This window comes from Lampetra fluviatilis, chromosome 37 (genome assembly GCF_964198595.1).
Source record: "Lampetra fluviatilis chromosome 37, kcLamFluv1.1, whole genome shotgun sequence".
Lineage (NCBI taxonomy): Eukaryota > Metazoa > Chordata > Hyperoartia > Petromyzontiformes > Petromyzontidae > Lampetra > Lampetra fluviatilis.
The window spans coordinates 3,082,321-3,101,071 of record NC_136311.1 but is presented as its reverse complement, the minus strand read 5'-3'; the positions used below and the strand labels follow the sequence as shown (position 1 = coordinate 3,101,071).

Here is an 18,751-nt window from a genome sequence, read left to right as displayed (position 1 = left end):
TGCTGCCGGGGTCGCGGTTCCAGGGGCAAGGAGACGAGAGGCCGGATTTTAAGGATCCAGACGGCAGGAGACGAGGGTATTATCAGACACCAGGAGATGAAGGAGCAGCAGCAGGATAATGACGAGAAACTCGAGAACCACGATCCAGAATACGAAAACCCAGGAACTAGAGGAGACCTGAATACCGGTAGTCGGAGGAGGCCAGAAGACCAAGTTCAGAAGAGACTCGGAGTCCAGGAGTCCAGTTCAGTCGCGACGTCGATATTGACGCTTCATCCAGGCACGAGGTCGTACCTCTCCACGACCTCCACGCTCAGCCCATGTCCCGCAGAGTCCAGAATTCGCTCTCTCCGCTCCGTGCGTCTCGCGCCGCAGCAGGTCCGGCCCGTGGAGTATGACGAGGACGAGGAGGATGACGAGCAGGAGGAGGAGGGGAGCGCGTGTTCTGCCCGTGACTGCGTTGCACGCTGTTTGTGCCTCTGGGCTGGAATGCGTTTCGCGAGGGGCCGCGAGGCGCTGGAGGAGACGCGGCTTTAATTGAAACGAAGAGGCGCGTTCATTAGAGCAGGGGTGAGAAGTCTTACGTCGCGGTGAGGAGGGTGAGGAGTGGTGAGGAGGGGTGAGGAGGGTGAGGAGGGGTGAGGAGTGGGAGGAAGGCGTGGGGAAGTGAGGAGTCTCACGGTGCGGTGAGCAGGGCAAGAGGAGGCCCGGCCCCGTGTCCCTGCAACCCCATCACAGCATCGTCATCATCGTCGTCCGCACGTGTTGAGGACTCGAACTGCCAGACACTGTCTCGTCTCATCCGTCACACTGCGTTCAACCACCACACCGCAGGTCACAACAACGCAATCACCCTCCCACTCACCCTCCCACTCACCCACTCTCCCACCCACTCACCCTCCCACTCACCACACTGCAAGTCACAACAACGCACTCACCCTCCCACTAACGCTCCCACTCACCCAACTACTCTCCCATTCACTCACCCACCGACTCTCCCACTCACTCACCACACTGCAGGTCACAACAACGCACTCACTCACCCACCCACCCACTCACCCACCCTACTCTCCCATTCACTCACCCACCCACTCTCCCACTCACTCACTCACCACACTGCAGGTCACAACAACGCACTCACCCTCCCACTCACCCTCCCACTCACGCTCCCACTCACCCACCTACTCACCCACCCACTCACTCACCACACTTTAGGTCACAACAACGCACTCACCCTCCCACTCACCCTCCCACTCACCCACCCACTCACCCTCTCACTCACCCACCCACTCACCCACCCTCTCACTCACCCTCACACTCTCCCATTCACTCACCCTCCCACTCACCCTCCCACTCACCCACCCACTCACCCTCTCACTCACCCACCCACTCTCCCATTCACTCACCCACCTACTCTCCCATTCACTCACCCACCCATTCACTCACCCACCCACTCACCACACTGCAGGTCACAACGCTTCTCTTTCCGCTTCTTCCCTCGCACTGGTCCACTTTGGACTTCCCCTCCTCCCATCACCGCCTCTTGTCCCCAGGCTCTGACAATCACCTTACTCGGTTTAAGAAACGTGTCATCATACTCTTACCGACTAGAACGTTGACAGTGTTGTTTGTTACTGCCCCCACCCCCTTGGAGTTGTGTGCGTTTGCGGTCTGTGCTAATCAAACCGCTGTTAACACAACAACGCAAACCAATCACCTCGCGCGCGTTCCTCCGACGAGCACGGTGAGCCACGTGCGGTGCCCGCCCGGATCGGACCCATCCCGGGCCCCGGGATGAGTCGGAGCGCCGCGCACGAAGCGAGACGGCGCCTCTCGTTCGCCCGCTCCTCCTCCTCATCTCGAGCCAGACCCCCCCCCCCACCACCACCACCGCCTCGCTCTGTGAACTTCTTAGATACATTTCTGTCGCCCTGCGCTCTGCCGATGACGGCCACAGCCGTCTGCGTCCCCCCGTGTCCCCCTGCGGGGGGGAGCAGCGCCGCCCGTGGTGTCGCCACGCCACCGCGAGGAGCTTCAGCGAGAGAAGGGAGAGAAGCCCCTTGGCGCTCTCTCTCTCTCCAGCTCCTACTCATCACGCACACTCAAGTGTGCCCGTTTCACTCTCGTGATTGGGATTTCATAATCGACACAATCACCCATCATCACTATCGCTTATGACGTGACAGTGGGCTCGAAACTCGAGACGCGTGCTGAGCTCCCAGGAAGGTTCCCTCCAAAAGATAAAAGACAACTTCCACCAGGGCTGCCGTCCAGCCAGCACCGTCCGGGCCTGAGGCTCCGTCGAAATGCTTCCAGAATAAAAATGAAATCCTGATTTGTAATGATGCGTTGGCGTGATGAATGGCGGTGACGATGACGATGTTCGCGCTGCTGCTGATGATGTTGATGATGATAAGTGCTGGCGGGGAGTAGTGGCGCCGTGGTTAGCGCTCTGCCCGCGCTAAAACATTCAGCGAGCCGCGTTCGATTCCCGGCCACGGCAAACATGGCTCGTCAGCCGCGAGTGAAACAACATGAACAGGTCCCGTCGCCCTCCTCGAGATGTGGGTGTACGGACACCAGCACCGGGGAGACAAAGGCGCCTTGGTGGGTTCTGGCCACACCGCCACTCCTCGTGCGCTGCACCGGCGTTAATCAAGTTTCAAGTTTCATTTATTAGGTACTAGCCCTGTGAGCCATGCGGCTCTTGAGTCGGGCGCAACCGCAACAAACAAAATATGAACACAGAACATCCCAAAGCGACGACGCGCAACAGAAACATCCTGGAATAAACCAGCAAATATTGCCAAAAAAATCGTATTACAACGCTGTGTGCAAAAATCACAATGTGGTACAAGCCAACAACAACCATAAGACAATTTAGATTAACCATGTTTTCGAATCACGAAAATAAAGCTATAAAAACAATGTAACAACAGTAATCATAGGAACTGTGATTAAAAAATGTAACAATAAACGATATATACATAACACGTACGACAAAACCTGCAGCCATAGCTGGCAGCACGACACTCCCAGTGTATGATGTGTCAATGAGTCAGCGGCAGCGTGAGTGAGTGTATGATGTGCGAATCAGTGTATGATGTGTTAGTCAGCGCAAGATGAGTGAGTCAGTGTATGATGTATGAGCGAGTCAGCGGCAGTGTGAGTCAGTGTATGATGTATGAGCGAGTCAGCGGCAGTGTGAGTCAGTGTATGATGTGTTAGTCAGCGCAAGATGAGTGAGTCAGTGTATGATGTGTGAGCGAGTCAGCGGCAGTGTGAGTGAGTGTATGATGTGAGTTAGCGCAAGGTGAGTGAGTCAGTGTATGATGAGTGAGTCAGTGTATGATGTGTGAGTGAGTCAGTGGTAGTGTGAGTGAGTGTATGATGTGTGAGTGAGTCAGCGGCAGTGTGAGTGAGTGTATGATGTGCGAGTGAGCCAGCGCCCGATGAGTGAACCTGTGTATGATGAGTGAATGGGTCAGTGGTTGTGCGGGTGTATGATGTGTGAGTGAGTAAGCGCATGATGAGCGAGTCAGTGTATGATGTGAGCGAGTCAGCGGCAGTGTGAGTCAGTGTATGATGTGTGAGCGAGTTAGCGAGCGGCAGTGTGAGTGAGTGTATGATGTGCGAGTGAGCCAGTGGACGATGAGTGAACCAGTCTATGATGAGTGAATGGGTCAGTGGTTGTGCGAGTGTATGATGTGTGAGTGAGTAAGCGCATGATGAGCGAGTCAGTGCATGATGAGCGAGTCAGTGCATGATGTGTAAGGGAGTCAGTGTGTGATGTGTGAGTGAGTCAGTGTCGGCTCCCTCTTCTCGTGCCGTCGGCACCCCCCCCGGCTCCGTCGGCACCCCCCCCCCGGCTCCGTCGGCCCCCTCGGCTCCATCGGCTCCCAACGTCGGCTCCATCGCCTCCCCCGGCCCCCTCACAAACGGCCCCGCCAGCCGCTGCTGTGAGCGCGCCCCGGGAGCGCGTGCCTCAAGGCGGCCACGCTCTTTCTGCTCGCTGACAGCCCTTGCCTCAACAGCCTGTTAAAGGCGGCATTTGTCTTTGCTGATGGAGGCGATGGTAATGATGACATCGCTGGTGATGGTGGTGATGGCAATGATGACACCGCTGCTGATGGTGGTGCCGATGTTGCTGCTGATGACGATGATGACTCGCGCTGCAGCTACCGGGCGCGACAGAAGCACCACCTCGCGAGTCTCGGCAACCACCGCGCCCAGAAACTCCCCTCGGACCCATCGTCCGCGGCCCCCGACGTGACAGCCACTGCGCCCGGGTTCCCTGCGGCGGCCGGGCCGAGAGGGCCGAGAGGACCCGGGGCCGCGGGCTGGGGTCGCTGGCGGCGGCCGCTGTGGCCTTGCGGGGTCACGCAGGCGGTCCAGTCGTGAGCCACGTCGGTCTCGGTCGCGCACACGGGGCACGAGATGCGCGCCCCGGAGGCGGAGCGCGAGCCGTGCATGGCGCTCAGGCAGGGCTCGCACAGCACGTGCGGACACGCCAGGGCCCAGGGCTTCCGAAGCGCGTCGAAGTGGTGGTCGCACAGGGGACACGGGGGCAGCGCGAGATGCTCGTCGGTGTCCTCTTGGTCCGACGCGGCGGGCACCTCTGCCGGGATGTCCGGACTTTCGGAAGGTTCCTCGTAAAAGTCGTAGTCGTCAATGTTTACGTTGGCGGATCGCCGAGGGGCCACAACATCTGCGCGTTCCTCGTAAAAGTTGTAGTCGTCAATGTCGCCACTGACGAATCCTTGAGGGGCGAGAATGTCTGGACTATCGGAAGGTTCCTCGTAAAAGTCGTAGTCGTCAATGTTTACGTTGGCGGATCGCCGAGGGGTCACAACATCTGCACGTTCAAAACGTTCCTCGGCAAAGTCGTCGTCGTCAGGGTAGATGGACGACTCATCGTCCTCGATGTTGATAAATCCCCGAGCGGCGACTCCCGGCGCGTCGGCATCAAAGTCCCCTCCTCCTCCTCCTCCCGGCGGTGGCGCGGCGCGGAGCCTCCTGAGCACGAGCTCGTTGACGGGGAGGTTCTGCGCTTCTCCATCCACGTCGTGCTCAGTCCGGCACGCGGGGCAGGTGACGAAGCCCTCCTGCTCGAAGTCCAGGTTCTTGACACATTGCAGGCAGAGGGTGTTGAGGCAACAGCCGAGAATCCGCGGGCTGTGAGTGTCCTCGTCGTAATGCTCGCAGCAGATCTGGCAGCAGAGGTCGTCGTCTCCCGGCATGGTTCAGTGACTGACCGACACCACTGAGTGACCCTCACCACCAAGTCGGCCTCACCACTGAGTCACCCTCACCACCGTGAGACCCTCACCACTGTCACCCTCACCACTGATACACCCTCACCACCGTGTGACCCTCACCACCGTCACCCTCACACCACCGGTGCGTGAGCATCACCACTTCACGGTCCTCTTCCGGCCCTTTCGAACGGGCCACACCGCACGAGGCTCGTCACGTTCCACGACTCGCGGCCAAGTTCCAGGAGTCGTCGAGGGTCGACCGAGTCACAGCGGAGGAGTGGAGTGAGACGGGAGGCCGACGAGTGAGTGAGTGACTGCGCGCGATGCCTTCCGTGTTGTGAGAGTTCCGCGGACCGAACCCGGCAAGGCGGGACCGGCAGGACTGGCCAGTTTGGGGGCACGTGTTGTGTGGGTTTTGGGTGTCGAGGTCACAGCAAAACCCACGCGCGCCACCACATCGCGGCGAGATCGAGGCCAGTGTCCCATATAAAGTTTGTGTAAGTTATAGGACATCGTAACCTTACACGGGTTAAGGTTTAATGTGGGGCAATAGTTTAACGCAGTTTTATTCGAGATGATTGGGAGCCGCGGACCCCCGCGCACTTGAGCTGAATTCCCGGTAACGGTTGACGTCAGTGTCGACCGGCGTCTCTTCTCACCCTGCGGCTTCTTCCCTCGCTTTGCTGCACGACGGAATTCCCTCCTCCCATCGTCTCTCTCTCCCAAGCTCGTAAAGCCATCGCCTCGCTCATTTCAAGACTCCTCAACTCTATTGCATTCTTACCGAGTACAACTTGACGAGAGCCCATTGTGACTGGCCGCTGACGTTTTGGATCTGTGCCCAGCAATCTTTTTTTTCTAAATGGAAATAAATAATGTGCGCGAATGCGCCAACCCCCGACATTCACCAACCCCCGACATTCACCAGCCCGAACTGAGCAACGTAGTCGGGCACGGTCAAAACAACCTCGTGCGGACCGTGATGATCGACTTGACGCAACCGTGGATGAACAACGCGCTGCAGGCGGCAGCAGCTGCCCCGCGCGTGGCGTCTGTGCCCAGGTCGCTCCTGGGGTTGGAGGAGGAGGGGGGGGTCCCCGACTCTCCATGCTTAGGCGGAAGCGAGAGAGGGCGCGCGTAATTATCCCTGCTCCGGGAACGACGGCGAAACTTCCACGTGAGCGGTCGCATTGTTCGCGTGTTCACGGAATCGGGCCGGTTTTGCCCCCTTTTTGCCAATGCCGTATCAAGATTATGAATGAATATTCATTTTTTCATCACTGTGAAATGTGTCTCGGCCGGGCACGAGAGTTCACCAAGTTGTTAACCACCAACCACCGCTCTGACAGCCCCCCAAGTCTCGCAGTTAGAAACTAAAGCGCGTTGTGTTTATCGACATATGTTTACACGTGCAGTGCATCGGCAACCGGTTTTGCTATGCGGGTTTTAGGTTTTACAGAAAAAAAATCCCGTCAAGGAAACAATTCACCTCTACATACATAGGTTCCATCTTGCGTAAACAAATGTTGTTTTTCGCGTTTCCGCCATCCACGCTGCCTTCCGCGAGTGCATAATTTCAGCCACGTTATCGGCACAACAGCAGCAGACCCTGGACCGGTTTGGGCACGCGGCGTCACGCGGAGTGCCGCCCCCGCCTGCCCCGACCACATCCACGTGCTATCCCCGCATCGCACTCGCTCTGTTCTCGGCGTTGTGCGCACAGCAACTATGCGCGGTGCAGGCTCCATCAGGCGTGGCTCCTCCACCCCGTGACCCCGGGGAGGAGGTTTGGAAGAGTCGACCAAGTCAGCCTACGGCCCATCTCCACCTCTGAAGAAGGGTCATAGCCCGCGACGTCGGCCCACAACAGGATTGAGTATATACAGTGAGTGTGGTGTGGGTTTGAGTGCCCGTCCGTCCGGCTGTGATGATGAACTTAGCGATCCGAAAAATGCGGTCGCCGGCTGCTTCTGTGACGGGGATTCACGCCCGGGAAGCCCCTTCAGACGAGTTCTCTAAAAATAAAAACTCCTGATGCAGTCGTACGGAGCGGCTCGCCAACGAGGAGGAAGCCCAGATTTTTAGGCTTTTAAGAAAAACTCACAACAATATACCTCAAGAGCCCCGACTGCAGATAAAATATTACGCTCCTTGAATATTTTTGGCAGCCATTGGGCCCCACAACCGTTCACAAAGTGACCTTGTTACGGGTTATCGCGAAACGCTCTCACGCGTGTCCCCAACACCGCCGGACACCAGCTTCACTCCTACTCGCCCGTCATCCACAACCAACCTCTCGACACGAGCAACCTACGCTCATCAAGTTGAAGCCTACAACTGGTCGAGCACTTTTATCATAATTTTTATCGTCACGTTCATCATCGCTCAACACCACGGCGATCGCATCCATTCCGCACGCTTGTAAACGTTACACGGCTGCCATCACACGGCGTCTCCATGAACGCACGTCAACGGCGGCTCGCCGCTCTTCTGATGTGCGGTCCTGCAAGGGCGTCCCCCACTTGATCGCGTGATACGCCTGCCACCTGTTGGAAACATCTGGGATAAAAAATATTGCACGTGGGAATCGGGATCACGGCCCACCCACGCGGTGTCTGTGCGTCCCCATGTTTCCGTTGCACTCCGTGGTCAATTCCAGGAATGTCCTAAATATTGCTGCTACATGTGAAGTATCCGTAAATTCAAAGTTTTACAGATATAAGAATATCGCCTAAGAATATCTTAAGAGGAGGCTCCTTTAACTGATGGGTGTGGGGCAGCTTGCATTGTGCTCGTGTACCCACTGACCAAGGTGTCCCTGGCAAAGCTTTGCGTTTTGTCGCTCGTTACCCAGATGGCACGGACGGGGCCGTCACACACGGCGGAGAGGCGCGGGCCACGAGGCTCGGTCACCGCCCCACGTCGTCAGTCCCAGTCACGGTCTCGCGGTGTACGTGTAAATGTTAACCTTTTATTACGTCAGATGAAACACTACGTGGATCAAGCCATCTTCGCCATCACGTTTACTACAGCAAAATAAAAACGAGACACAGAGGGGATGCCGTGGGGAGAGGTTCGCGTCTGCGCCTGGGTTCCACTTCATGTTGTCTAGGCCGGGCTGAGCGACGTCACGGAATAAAAACAGAAATGCAGGCAGTGCTGCTATGCGCCTCTTCCTCCTCCTCTTCATCTTCATCTTCTCCAAAGTTTGGCTTTGTGATCAGGTGGCTTCGGGTCCAGTGTTAAATTTACATTCCAATGTTAACGAGATCACGTCGGCAATTAATGAGGGTGGACCTGCGGCTAAGAGTTCCGAACATGTCTTGCGATGGAGGTGCGATGGTCGTTAAAGAGAACTCTAAAAACAACAATTAACGCGTTAGCGCATCTCCACAGCAGACGTGGCAGCCGGCCGGGGAGCGCGTCATACCAACGGGCATCTCACAAACGCTCGACGCTGACTAAACCGGGTGCCGCTTTGCTTTTCCTGTACAGTTTCTATTAGGTACAATAACGTGTGCCAGTCAGCTCTGAATAAATTCACGAAAGACCGTATGAAAAAGAAAACAAGATAAAAGATACACGTATATACAAATACAAAACTAAGCTGTACTTTATACTTTTTTGACCCAATATATAATCTGAAGATGTGTCTGGATGAGCAGGTGGCGACCGCGTCTCCGGGCAGGACGAGACGCCTGTTCGGTGCCACGCTCTAGCGCCGCGGGGAGGGGGTGGGGAGGGAGGGGGTGGGAGGGGAGGGGGTGGGGGGGAAGGGGGCTTGCGCTGCGACTGTCCCGGAGGGAGCTTCGGCGCCGACGCTCGCCCGCAACGCATCCTGTTCATTGCCGGAGTCTTGACGGCGCTTTGCTTTGGCATTAAAGGAGCCGGGCGAGGCGGGCGAGGCGGTCGAGCCCCCCGTGCGCCGGCACGAGCATCGCACGTGCGGCGGGGGTTTCATTCAGCTTTCGGAAATTAACGTGGTTTCGTGTGGCGCGCGTTTTTTCCGGTCGTCGTGCAGATCGGCGTCCGCGCGGGCGACCCCCGGGCGACCCCACGGGGCGGCGGAGGAGGAGCGAGCGAGCGAGCGGGGGCTCAGTCGTCGCTGTCCGACAGCGTCTCGTACTGCGCGGAGAGCAGCGGCGCAGGCTCCCGCTCCCACGTGCGCTGCGGAGGAGGAGGAGGCGGCGGTGGCGGCGCCGGCGAGGCCACCTGACTTACGGCGGCCGGCGCCTGCGTGAGGGCGGAGGGGGGCGTGCTGCTCGGCAGTCGCATCATCAGGGGGTTAAAGGGGAACGGCGTGGATCCTGCGGGAAGTGGGGCGGCGGCACAAGAGGGCGAGGTCACTCTCTGCGCACGGAAGGCAGTGTGGTTATAACCCACGCCGGCTGGACTGCCCAGGTCACCACAAAATGAGCGACATCGCACGACAAGCTACTAATCCACTACCAGAAACATTCGTCTATTATATATTTTTTGCATTATAAGCTGTTGCTAATAACATCTAACTTGATTCTCCACCCCCGAGATTCTATGAATTGCCATGAATTTGGAGTTAAAATTCAAGAAACGATTCTTGTTTCCAATATTGTCAGGAACGAAGACACCTCTCGTGGCCGCACGGAATCAGAACGGGGACACGGATTGTCAAAGGCCCATCCACGCACAGCGACACGGAGCACCAAAAAGAATCCCCACCGACAGGTCGCGACCAGGGCTTTCGTTTCTGGGTCGCGGTTCGACTGGAGCTGGTGGCGCGTGACAAGCAGCAGCCACAGCCACGGGTATACTGGATGCAGTTGTGCCCGGTGTGGAAAAACCTTCCTGGTCACGGACAGACCTGGCGGAAACGAAACCCTCGCACGCCGACTCGCTCACCCGTGGACGAGGGTCTGTCCTCCCAGGCGCGGTGCGTGAGCGGAGTCTTGCGGTTGTTATCGCCCTCCGAGTGGACCGAGGAGACCGATGAGGGCCGCTCCGCGTACGACTGTGCCGGCCCCGGAGATTTGGCCTTCCTGGCACTGGGCCTGCTTGGCAGCTTCACCTTGAGAGAGCTCGCTGCAATGCACACCCATCATCATCAACACCATCAATACTGGAATCACCACCACCATCAGAATCACCATTGCCATCACAATTAGCCGAAAGGTAACAAAAGAAACATTGACATTCGCGCAACTTGACGCATGCACCACGAACCGTTAATATACCGAATCTTTAATAAACTTGATTGGCTACTGCCACCGAGTGACTTCTGTCTGAGCCGTACAGCAAGCATGCTCGATTTGTGACTCAAAGAGTTATGAAGCTTAAACAAAGAACGCAGCAACGGTTTCAGCTACTAACAGCGTCACAAGATTACAGCTCTACACAACGACAATCCTCGCGAACCGTGCGCTTCAGGCAACACAGTGACAACAACCAAACGGGACGCAGCGAGAAACGAGAGACAAACGGAGCCCAGCGCCCGAACCTTGTGCAGAGGAGGAGGAGGAAGGGGAGGGGCCGAGGGCCTGCTGACCTCGTCCATCTAGCGCAGGCGACACCCCCGCTAGGCCGGACATGACCCCCACTCCGGCCGCCGCCACCGCCGACATGGCCGAGGCCTCCTCGTTCTGATCCTCAAAGCTGCCAATGAGGGCCTTCCTAATGATGGCCTCCAGGCCCATGGGCCCCACAGAATCTGCAAAGGAATGACTCCTAGAGCTGACTGCTCCTGGGAGACGGAGAACAGGAGGAGCAGGAAGGAAAAACAAAAGCGGAAGCACAAAACACGGCATGCAATGAAGCGGCGTAACGATCTCGCCAAGAGGACGACGCGAGGACACTGCTGCCGCAGGGCGAGCGGCGACGGCGGCCAGCGCACGGCACGCAGGGGAGGGGGGGGGGGTACAGAGAAGACGGACGGGAGTGCGGTATAGACAGTAAGGAAAAAGAAAAGAGTCAGCGTTTAGGAAAAGTAACGGCCACAACTCGTCACCGGAACATGCGCACACAAGCAGCGAAGCAACTCCGACGCCATCGCACGCAGCATGCAGCCGTGGACCAGACGCAGCAACACGAGCGGCCACACAGCGTCTTGCCCTACCCGTGGTTGTGCCCACTCTGCACGTCGTCTAATTGGTACCCAATTAGCTGAACCTCGTTTCCACTAAAGATGTCATCATTGTGTTTAGAACTGCTCCAGGGATATGTGCAACGGATTTAGGTAAAGGCCGACACATCCACTGCCAAGGGTCAAGCCCAGCAGGCGTTTGGGATTTGACCACCTTCATTACCATTATTCACAGCCCTCTGTCAATCCACTGCTGGATGAAAGCCTCCCCACACCGTGTGAGTCATGGAGATTGTTTGACCGTACACCACCACGCCGGTCAATGCGGGTTGGTGAAATGGTGAGCGAGGGGGGGGGTGGGTCGCCCAGGCGCGGTTCCGAATCAGCTCGCCACCGACATTAGCCGTGGTCAAGCCGGCACGGAGACGCCGTGTCCCCCACGGCGTCTCCGTGCATCTCAAACGGCTCAACCACCCCCTCAAACCCCGCCCCCCTCCCTCCCCCCCTCCCCCCTCCCCCCCTCAAACCCCGCCCCCCTCCCTCCCCCCTCACCCCCTCCCCCCTCACACCCCGCCCCCCTCCCCCCTCACCCCCTCCCGGTAGTCAGCACGAGCCCTGGCCCCCGTCTCGCGGCCGGGCATGCATGAGGCGGTGGGGGGGGCAGATCTCACCTGAGGACGTGGTCACGGGCATGTGGAAAATCTCCGTGCCCGGCTGCACTGCTGTACGCGCACGTACACACACACACACATGCGCTTGAGTTATAGATCGCGACACGCCAATGCAGTCTACGCGTGTGTTCTCATTTAGAGCCGACTAACTCTTTGTGAAGGCGATGTTTGGTCATACATTGTTACGTCAGGTAAATTATTTTATGCAGGGATAGGGTGAAGTTTTTCAAGTTTATTTTGTTTCACCAGATGAGAACACAAAATACCACAATAATCAAATTTTCCATAAGTGACCTGGGCCTTAGTCTGCCAGAAGGGGACAGTGATTGCTATGTACGGTAGGGCCAAATTGAGTAATTTGCGGTGTAATATTCGAATTTGCTTTGGACCCTGAAGCCCGCACACGGCGGCCCGCCTTTGCGAATGACGTCAAGGGATCTTTCATGTCCACTGTGAAGCAGACGACACGTCACCTTATCACAGATATTATTACCGGACCATCTGTGAAAGAGCGCTTCATAGCTCGTCGGATTCCTCCAGCATAAATAAACGTTATGATTCCGATGACACCGGAGGAATGATGAGGGCAATCCCTCTCGATTCAAACCGGGAACCTCTGCGTCACCGCTGTGCTACGTCGCCGGCTGAAGTGTAAAACGGTGACAGAGACTGGGACGTGGGCCACGAGTGCGCGGGCAGGGCAGCGAGAGTCGGCTTCACGCACCCATCTCCGGCTCCCCGCTGCTGCCCGCCGAGCTGTGCTTGCGGAATATCTCCTGCTTCTTGGTCTTCACGATGGCCGAGCTGTTCTCGTCCAGGTTGCGGAAATAAGCCGGCACGCTCATGCTCAGGTGCGGCGAGCCTTGCCTCAAGGCGGACGACCTACGCCAGCGGCCACAACAACATCGCCACACAGCGGTCTTAGCGCACCGCACGCACCAGGGTAAAACTATGGGTTTAGTACAGGAGTGGGGACTCGTGGTCCACGGATGAACGGGGCCTACCACTTATAAACGGTCTACACATTACATTAATTCACCATTGCAAGTATCTTAGGCATACTAATCGGGTACGAGAGGGGAAAATATTCTGCCTGGCAACCACACCGTGCTTCGAATGTTAGCGCCACGCTGCATCACTTCTGTCACTGTAAGGGCACCTTTTAAGCCAATCAACAAGTGCGTTGCTTTCCACATTATTATTGCAGGACGCTGGGGTGTGTGTTAATGCGTGTGACCCTATTGGACCCTAAGGAAAAGGTTCCCCACAGTCCTGGTTTGCGAGTCAACATCACAGCAGAAACTCGACTGGTGACCGGTGCAGGGAAGGAGAAACGATCTATCAAAGCACAGCATTTGATCTCAAATCTTTGCACCGAGAATATTTTTTCACAGATTCACGGACTGGGCTGCGCCACGTCTGGCGTCATTGGCCGAGAGGCCGTGTGAACACACCCGTGGTCGTCCCCGTCGCGATGGGACAGGCCGGGGGCGCCGTCAGCGCGCTCTGAGCCCGCCAGCTGCTGCTGATGCTGCGGGGGTGAGATTGGCTCGATGAGCACCTCGGGGTTGGCCGGGGAAATCCCAGTCCTCTCTGGAGACTTGCCAGGCCTGAAGATAAGAGCAGCGCCGAGTCACGGGCATGTCCCGGACGCCGCTCGCACCCCGCGCGTGCAAGCGGCAGTTTTGAGTGGCAACTATGCTTGTGGACGTGTGCCGTGCCGTGTGGGTGTGTGCCGTGCGTGTGTGCCGTGCGTGCGTGGCCGCACACACCTGAGCCGGCCCGACCCAGGGAATAAGTACTGCTGTGCTTGCTGCGAGGTGGCTTGAGAAGGTGCCCCAACGCTTTGATAATCTTTCGTTATGATTTCCTGAAACGACAAAACCGTGTGTAAACATCGCGTTGTGCCTTCTCTGGCGTGGATCCGTGGCGCGGTCATGAATGCAATGTACTTTGAACTGGGCGACCTGAGTTCGCTTCTAGGCCATAGCTAATAACATTGGGCACCTTTTTTATCGCGGTTGGCTACGTATAGTGCAAAAGAATTTCAACATACGTACATACATATCTGAACAGATCCCGAACGCCTTCCTTCGACCGACCCACACAATGGGCAGCGCAGCAACATCCACTGTTGCACGTCTACACTCCCACGTATGCCAGTGTTCACAAGCTCTCATGCCCCACACGGTGTGGCAAGACCCTCATCCACCAGCGGATTTACAAAAGGGGCGTGCGCGCAGACAATGACAACACACATCTACGGGTTGCGACTGTCTGACACACGCGACTCACGTGAATGTGGTCGGCCAAGGTAATGACTCGGTGCTGCATCCGCCCAGACTCGGGGTGGTGGGGCCGGCCCTCTTGCAGCCACGGCTGCCCTCCTCCTCCGTCTGCCAACGCTGCTGGGTCAGAGACAAATGCAAGGGAATCTCGGCTTCCACGCCAGCGCTGCGCCAACTCCAGAGACTCCAGGTGCTGTGCATCATCGTTGGCGGTCCACCCTGGAGGGCCGTGTGTCGTTGTTGTCATCTCACCGTCCATGTGCTGTCGCTGCGCCCTGGGCATCTCGTGCCGTGGCGGCGTCGGCGTCGACGGGGGGCTGATGACCTCAATGCCATCCGCGCCCCCCACCTGGTAGCGCTGCTGCTGTTGCTGCTGCTGTTGCTGCTGCTGTTGCTGCTGCTGTTGCTGCTGCTGTTGCTGCTGCTGCTGCTGCTGTTGCTGCTGTTGCTGCTGCTGCTGCTGTTGCTGCTGAGCGGCTGTTGGGAGACAAGCGCGGTGGCTGTAACGGCAGCCCGTCTCATCCGGCTGGCCGCCACAGCTGCCAGAGTAAAGACGTGTCCACACAACCGAACCAGGGAGTTGCGCAGCGAGGAAAACTAGAACGTGTCTGGCACAGCTGCAGTGTAACTGGCCACACCGGTTAGAGCTTAGGCACGCCCATTTTCTGGTCATCTCGACTACCCCTACCTACCCACAACACAACTGTAACAACCAATCGTGCGTCGTTCCCAAATGTGCATGTAATAATCAACTACGTCGCTAGAAACTAGCCGAGCAGGTGGCTTGCAAGTCAGAGTCTGTCTCGAGTGTGAGCAACGGGCTGCGCCGCGACTGCTCGCAACTCGCAACAGAGATGCGATTGCATGCAACCAATTTGCGCAATGGATCGTTTGGCGCGAGACAAAGTCATGTGGCTCAAGGCCCTGCTCGAGCTTCATGGGGGGCACAATAGGGGATTCATTTCAGATGGGGATGTCCGGGTTGGTGATCAAGAAAACATTTCCGTGCCCGGCACAGCACATCTAGTATGAGTCACATGATCACGACAGTGACCCATTAAACACTGCGAAAGAAGTTAAGCCCCAGCTAGCAATGCATCAACACAAACGCTAATGGTTTGGTGATGCTGCTGCGGCGTTGGCAGTGGTGCACAAAAACAAATAACAAAATCTCACGCTCGTTGACTGCGCAATTACGTTGCTCTCATACAGTGCCAGCGACCGATGTTTTGAGTTGAATTAAAAAATGTGAATGGGCGACTACATCAAAATTCACAAGAGAACTAATGTGGTGACTTGCAAATGTCATGATTCGATTCCATGATTAAAATCGATTCTCGTGCTCAAGATACACGGGTCGAAGTGTGCATACGGAAAATAGATTATTTTTAGTTTTATTCACGATATATGCAAATGTACTCATGTACATTTAGGCTAATGGAGTGGTGAAAACTGTACAAAGGAGAACCACAACAAATTAGATGAAAAATATATCCTTGAATCGAATCGCACCCCATGGATCGTGACAATTCATCGGATCTGCTGGGCAGGATGGCCAACTGTTATGCGCCGACCGCTCCCGTCGCAACGGGGCCAAATTCAAGCAGTGCCAGCCGGGTCACGAGGCCGCCTAATCCAGCAGCTACTTACTCACGCATGCTGCTCGCGCCACAGCATCATTAAGAGGGACACGTGTGTGGATTTCATCGTTTAAGTGCAGGTCGAGGAACCCGAGGAACGTCACCAACGTAGGCTAATCGGGACGAGTCCGAGTGGCACACGCAACTGTGTACACACGTCGGGCGCTTCTCAGGAGTGTTCCTTGAAGAATACCGGCACAGGTAACAGTGCCACTGAGTGTGTTTTTAAGACACCTCATTAACGCCGACATTCACTCACAATACAGGTGATATTTTCGGCCAGGTGTCTCAGAGGTTGACTGTCCATCATCCCTCCGGGGGTTAAAAATACCAGTACCACTTTGCGGTGAAGTCAAAAGTGGTTGTCCTAGGGACAGACTCACCCTGGCATAGGAATGTGGAATTTCCACCACTGTCTCAGGGCTGTAAGCATGAGATTAGCACCAATGCCTCAATGCTCGTTTGAGCAGGAGATCATTGAGACTTTTCCTTTTGTTGTATATGTGACAGAGATGGGCGACTCCACAATAACGAAAGTACGAGATCACTGCCGGCGAGATGCGACACGGCGAGGAATCGGCGTTCATGGCGCCCGTCGACCGTGTCCGCACATTCCGACACGGGAAAAGCCGAAACGGTGACTTTGTACATTAAATTGCGCGATTACGCGGGTGTCTCCCAAACACCGTAATTTCATCACAGTGGAGTTAACCGGACACATGATCACACTTTTTTAACGGGTTTCTATTTTGACCACATCCTATACATGCATCTCCATGGAAAAAAAAAAGGCATCTCATTTGTTCATCCGTTCAGCAATACGAAAGTCTAATTCGTGTGAACCCATTCAGCACCCGCAACCGGAGACCCTTTAAGAGGGCGACCACTGTGGCGGTGGCCAGCGCGGAGGAGTCAACTCCACACTCCACGCCAGGCGGTGGGTGCTGCGGCTCCACTCAAGCCTCTCGCCCACAAGGCGCCAATTGTTGAGGAGCCTCTCTCGCCTCTTCCACGGCGATACAAGGGCAGCGTGGATGAATCGAGTAAAATCGATCTTCACGTGATGTGCGCATCACAACGTGTGTGCGCAGGAACAAGTTGGTTTTAACTTGCGCACATTTTATGCAGTTGTTACCACCTTCAGGTGACCTAATGCGATAAGACACCGTAATAAATTAAGGCAGTGCGAATGAGGCAAAAAACGTAATTCTTCAATTGGAGCCGTGGCTGACTCGCCGCGTGCCAATTTAACTCGCGCTCTTCGCCATCCTCACCGATGCCCTAGACGAATGAACAAATCGTGGCACATGCACACGGACAGCACGGATGGCTCAGACACAGCGGGGGGCGGGGCAGGGTGGGGCGTGGAAGGGGAACAAAGGGGCTGTGTAGGGGTGACAACCACGACCACAGGTGGAAGGGTGGGGTCGCCATGCCGGGCTGAGCCTTACCGTCCCCAGGCGCGGCGTGCACAGCGTGCGTGGAAATCTGCCGAGTGATTACAGCATCAATGAAGCTTGCCGCCGTCATCGTAGTCTTACCATGGGTTCGCAGCTCCTGCTCGTGCCGCGACAAGGGCTTAGTCTGTGGCCGCTCCTTGCCGCTGCTGTTGCTAACATCGGGGTACTGAGTCATAGGCTGCATGGCCTGACCCCGCTGTTTGCCAGCGCTACCGTCAGAGAACTGCTGCTGCTGCTGCTGCGCCACGGCCTGCGAGCGCACGTCCTTTTGGCCGAGCTGCTGCTGCTGCTGCTGCTGCTGCTGCTCGACGTAGTGGGCAGCCGCGCGCAGCTCTTTCCCGCCACCCACTTCGCTGTAGGGGCCGTACGACAGCGAGGGCAGCGGGCGCACCGACTGCGCCGTGCTCAGCACCGACGTGTGATAGCTCGCTATTTCGGGCCTGTGTTCGGGCCTGTGCTCCGTCCTGTGTTCCGCCCTGTGTTCCGTCCTGTGTTCAGCTCTGTGCTCCTGCTGCCTGTTTGCCAGCTCCGCCCGGCGCCAGGATTCGTGTTGCGCCGACAAGGCGGCGGCGGCAGCAGCGGAGGCGGCGGCCTGCCCGTCGGGGTACGGGTGGTGGGACTTGACGGCCGCGTGGGGTTCTGCACCCGAGTGCTGGGACTTGCTGCGCGACGACGGGTACTCTTCCCTCCGCCCGGAGAACGACTCGGCCTTGCCCTCCTTGCTCTTGTAATGCTCCGAGTTGGAGCGCGACTGCATCCCGCCTCCCTGGGCGTTGGCCGAAACCTCCAGCCCGTGAGACCTGTAGGAGAAGTCACACCCAAAATTGACTACCACAGCAGCACTCCCACCAGCAACCTCAACTCTATACATTTCTCCGTGACAAATTAACACAGCAGTATTCCGTAAAGTCTGGCTCTGGGACACCACAAATGCAAAACACTATCAACACAGACGTTGCACATTAATTTAGGTGCATCTCACAAACGTTGAAGCGCACTACAGAGCAGCGAGTCCGAATCCGTCTCGGCGGACAGCGAGGGAAGCGCCGCTCACCCGGGTCGTGAGTGGACGAGCGACTCGGTGGACGTGATCACCGTCTTGCCCGTGCCCTGCACGATGCTCGGCCTCTGGATGACGTTCTCCCGGGGGCGCGGGGACGCGGGCGATGGAGACCCTTTGGCGTAGAGCCCCGTCGGGTCCACCCCTGCGGAGACAGTGCCACGCAGCAAGCACGGCGCCGTCAATGACATAGCAACTGTGCCACCGTACGGCGAAGACATGCCCTTGAGTGCACCACCCTGTATCACAGAATAGCTCCAGAGGATGATGTCACTTCACCTCGGGCCCTTCATCCACACTCGGGAGCACATCATTTATT

General features: G+C 56.8%; 1 protein-coding gene across 1 annotated transcript in view; it reads right to left on the bottom strand.

Moving 5' to 3' along the window:
- Nucleotides 1-8,215: 8,215 nt before the first annotated feature.
- LOC144945231 (nuclear receptor corepressor 1-like) overlaps nucleotides 8,216-18,751 on the bottom strand; it is a 66,256-nt gene continuing 55,720 nt past the window's right edge. The window contains 11 exon segments of the mRNA XM_078873589.1: nucleotides 8,216-9,565; nucleotides 10,137-10,316; nucleotides 10,732-10,974; nucleotides 11,985-12,035; nucleotides 12,709-12,866; nucleotides 13,439-13,594; nucleotides 13,757-13,854; nucleotides 14,280-14,392; nucleotides 14,525-14,749; nucleotides 17,364-18,172; nucleotides 18,427-18,577. Coding sequence (XP_078729715.1) covers nucleotides 9,354-9,565; nucleotides 10,137-10,316; nucleotides 10,732-10,974; nucleotides 11,985-12,035; nucleotides 12,709-12,866; nucleotides 13,439-13,594; nucleotides 13,757-13,854; nucleotides 14,280-14,392; nucleotides 14,525-14,749; nucleotides 17,364-18,172; nucleotides 18,427-18,577 — 2,396 coding nt within the window. The 3' untranslated portion in view covers nucleotides 8,216-9,353.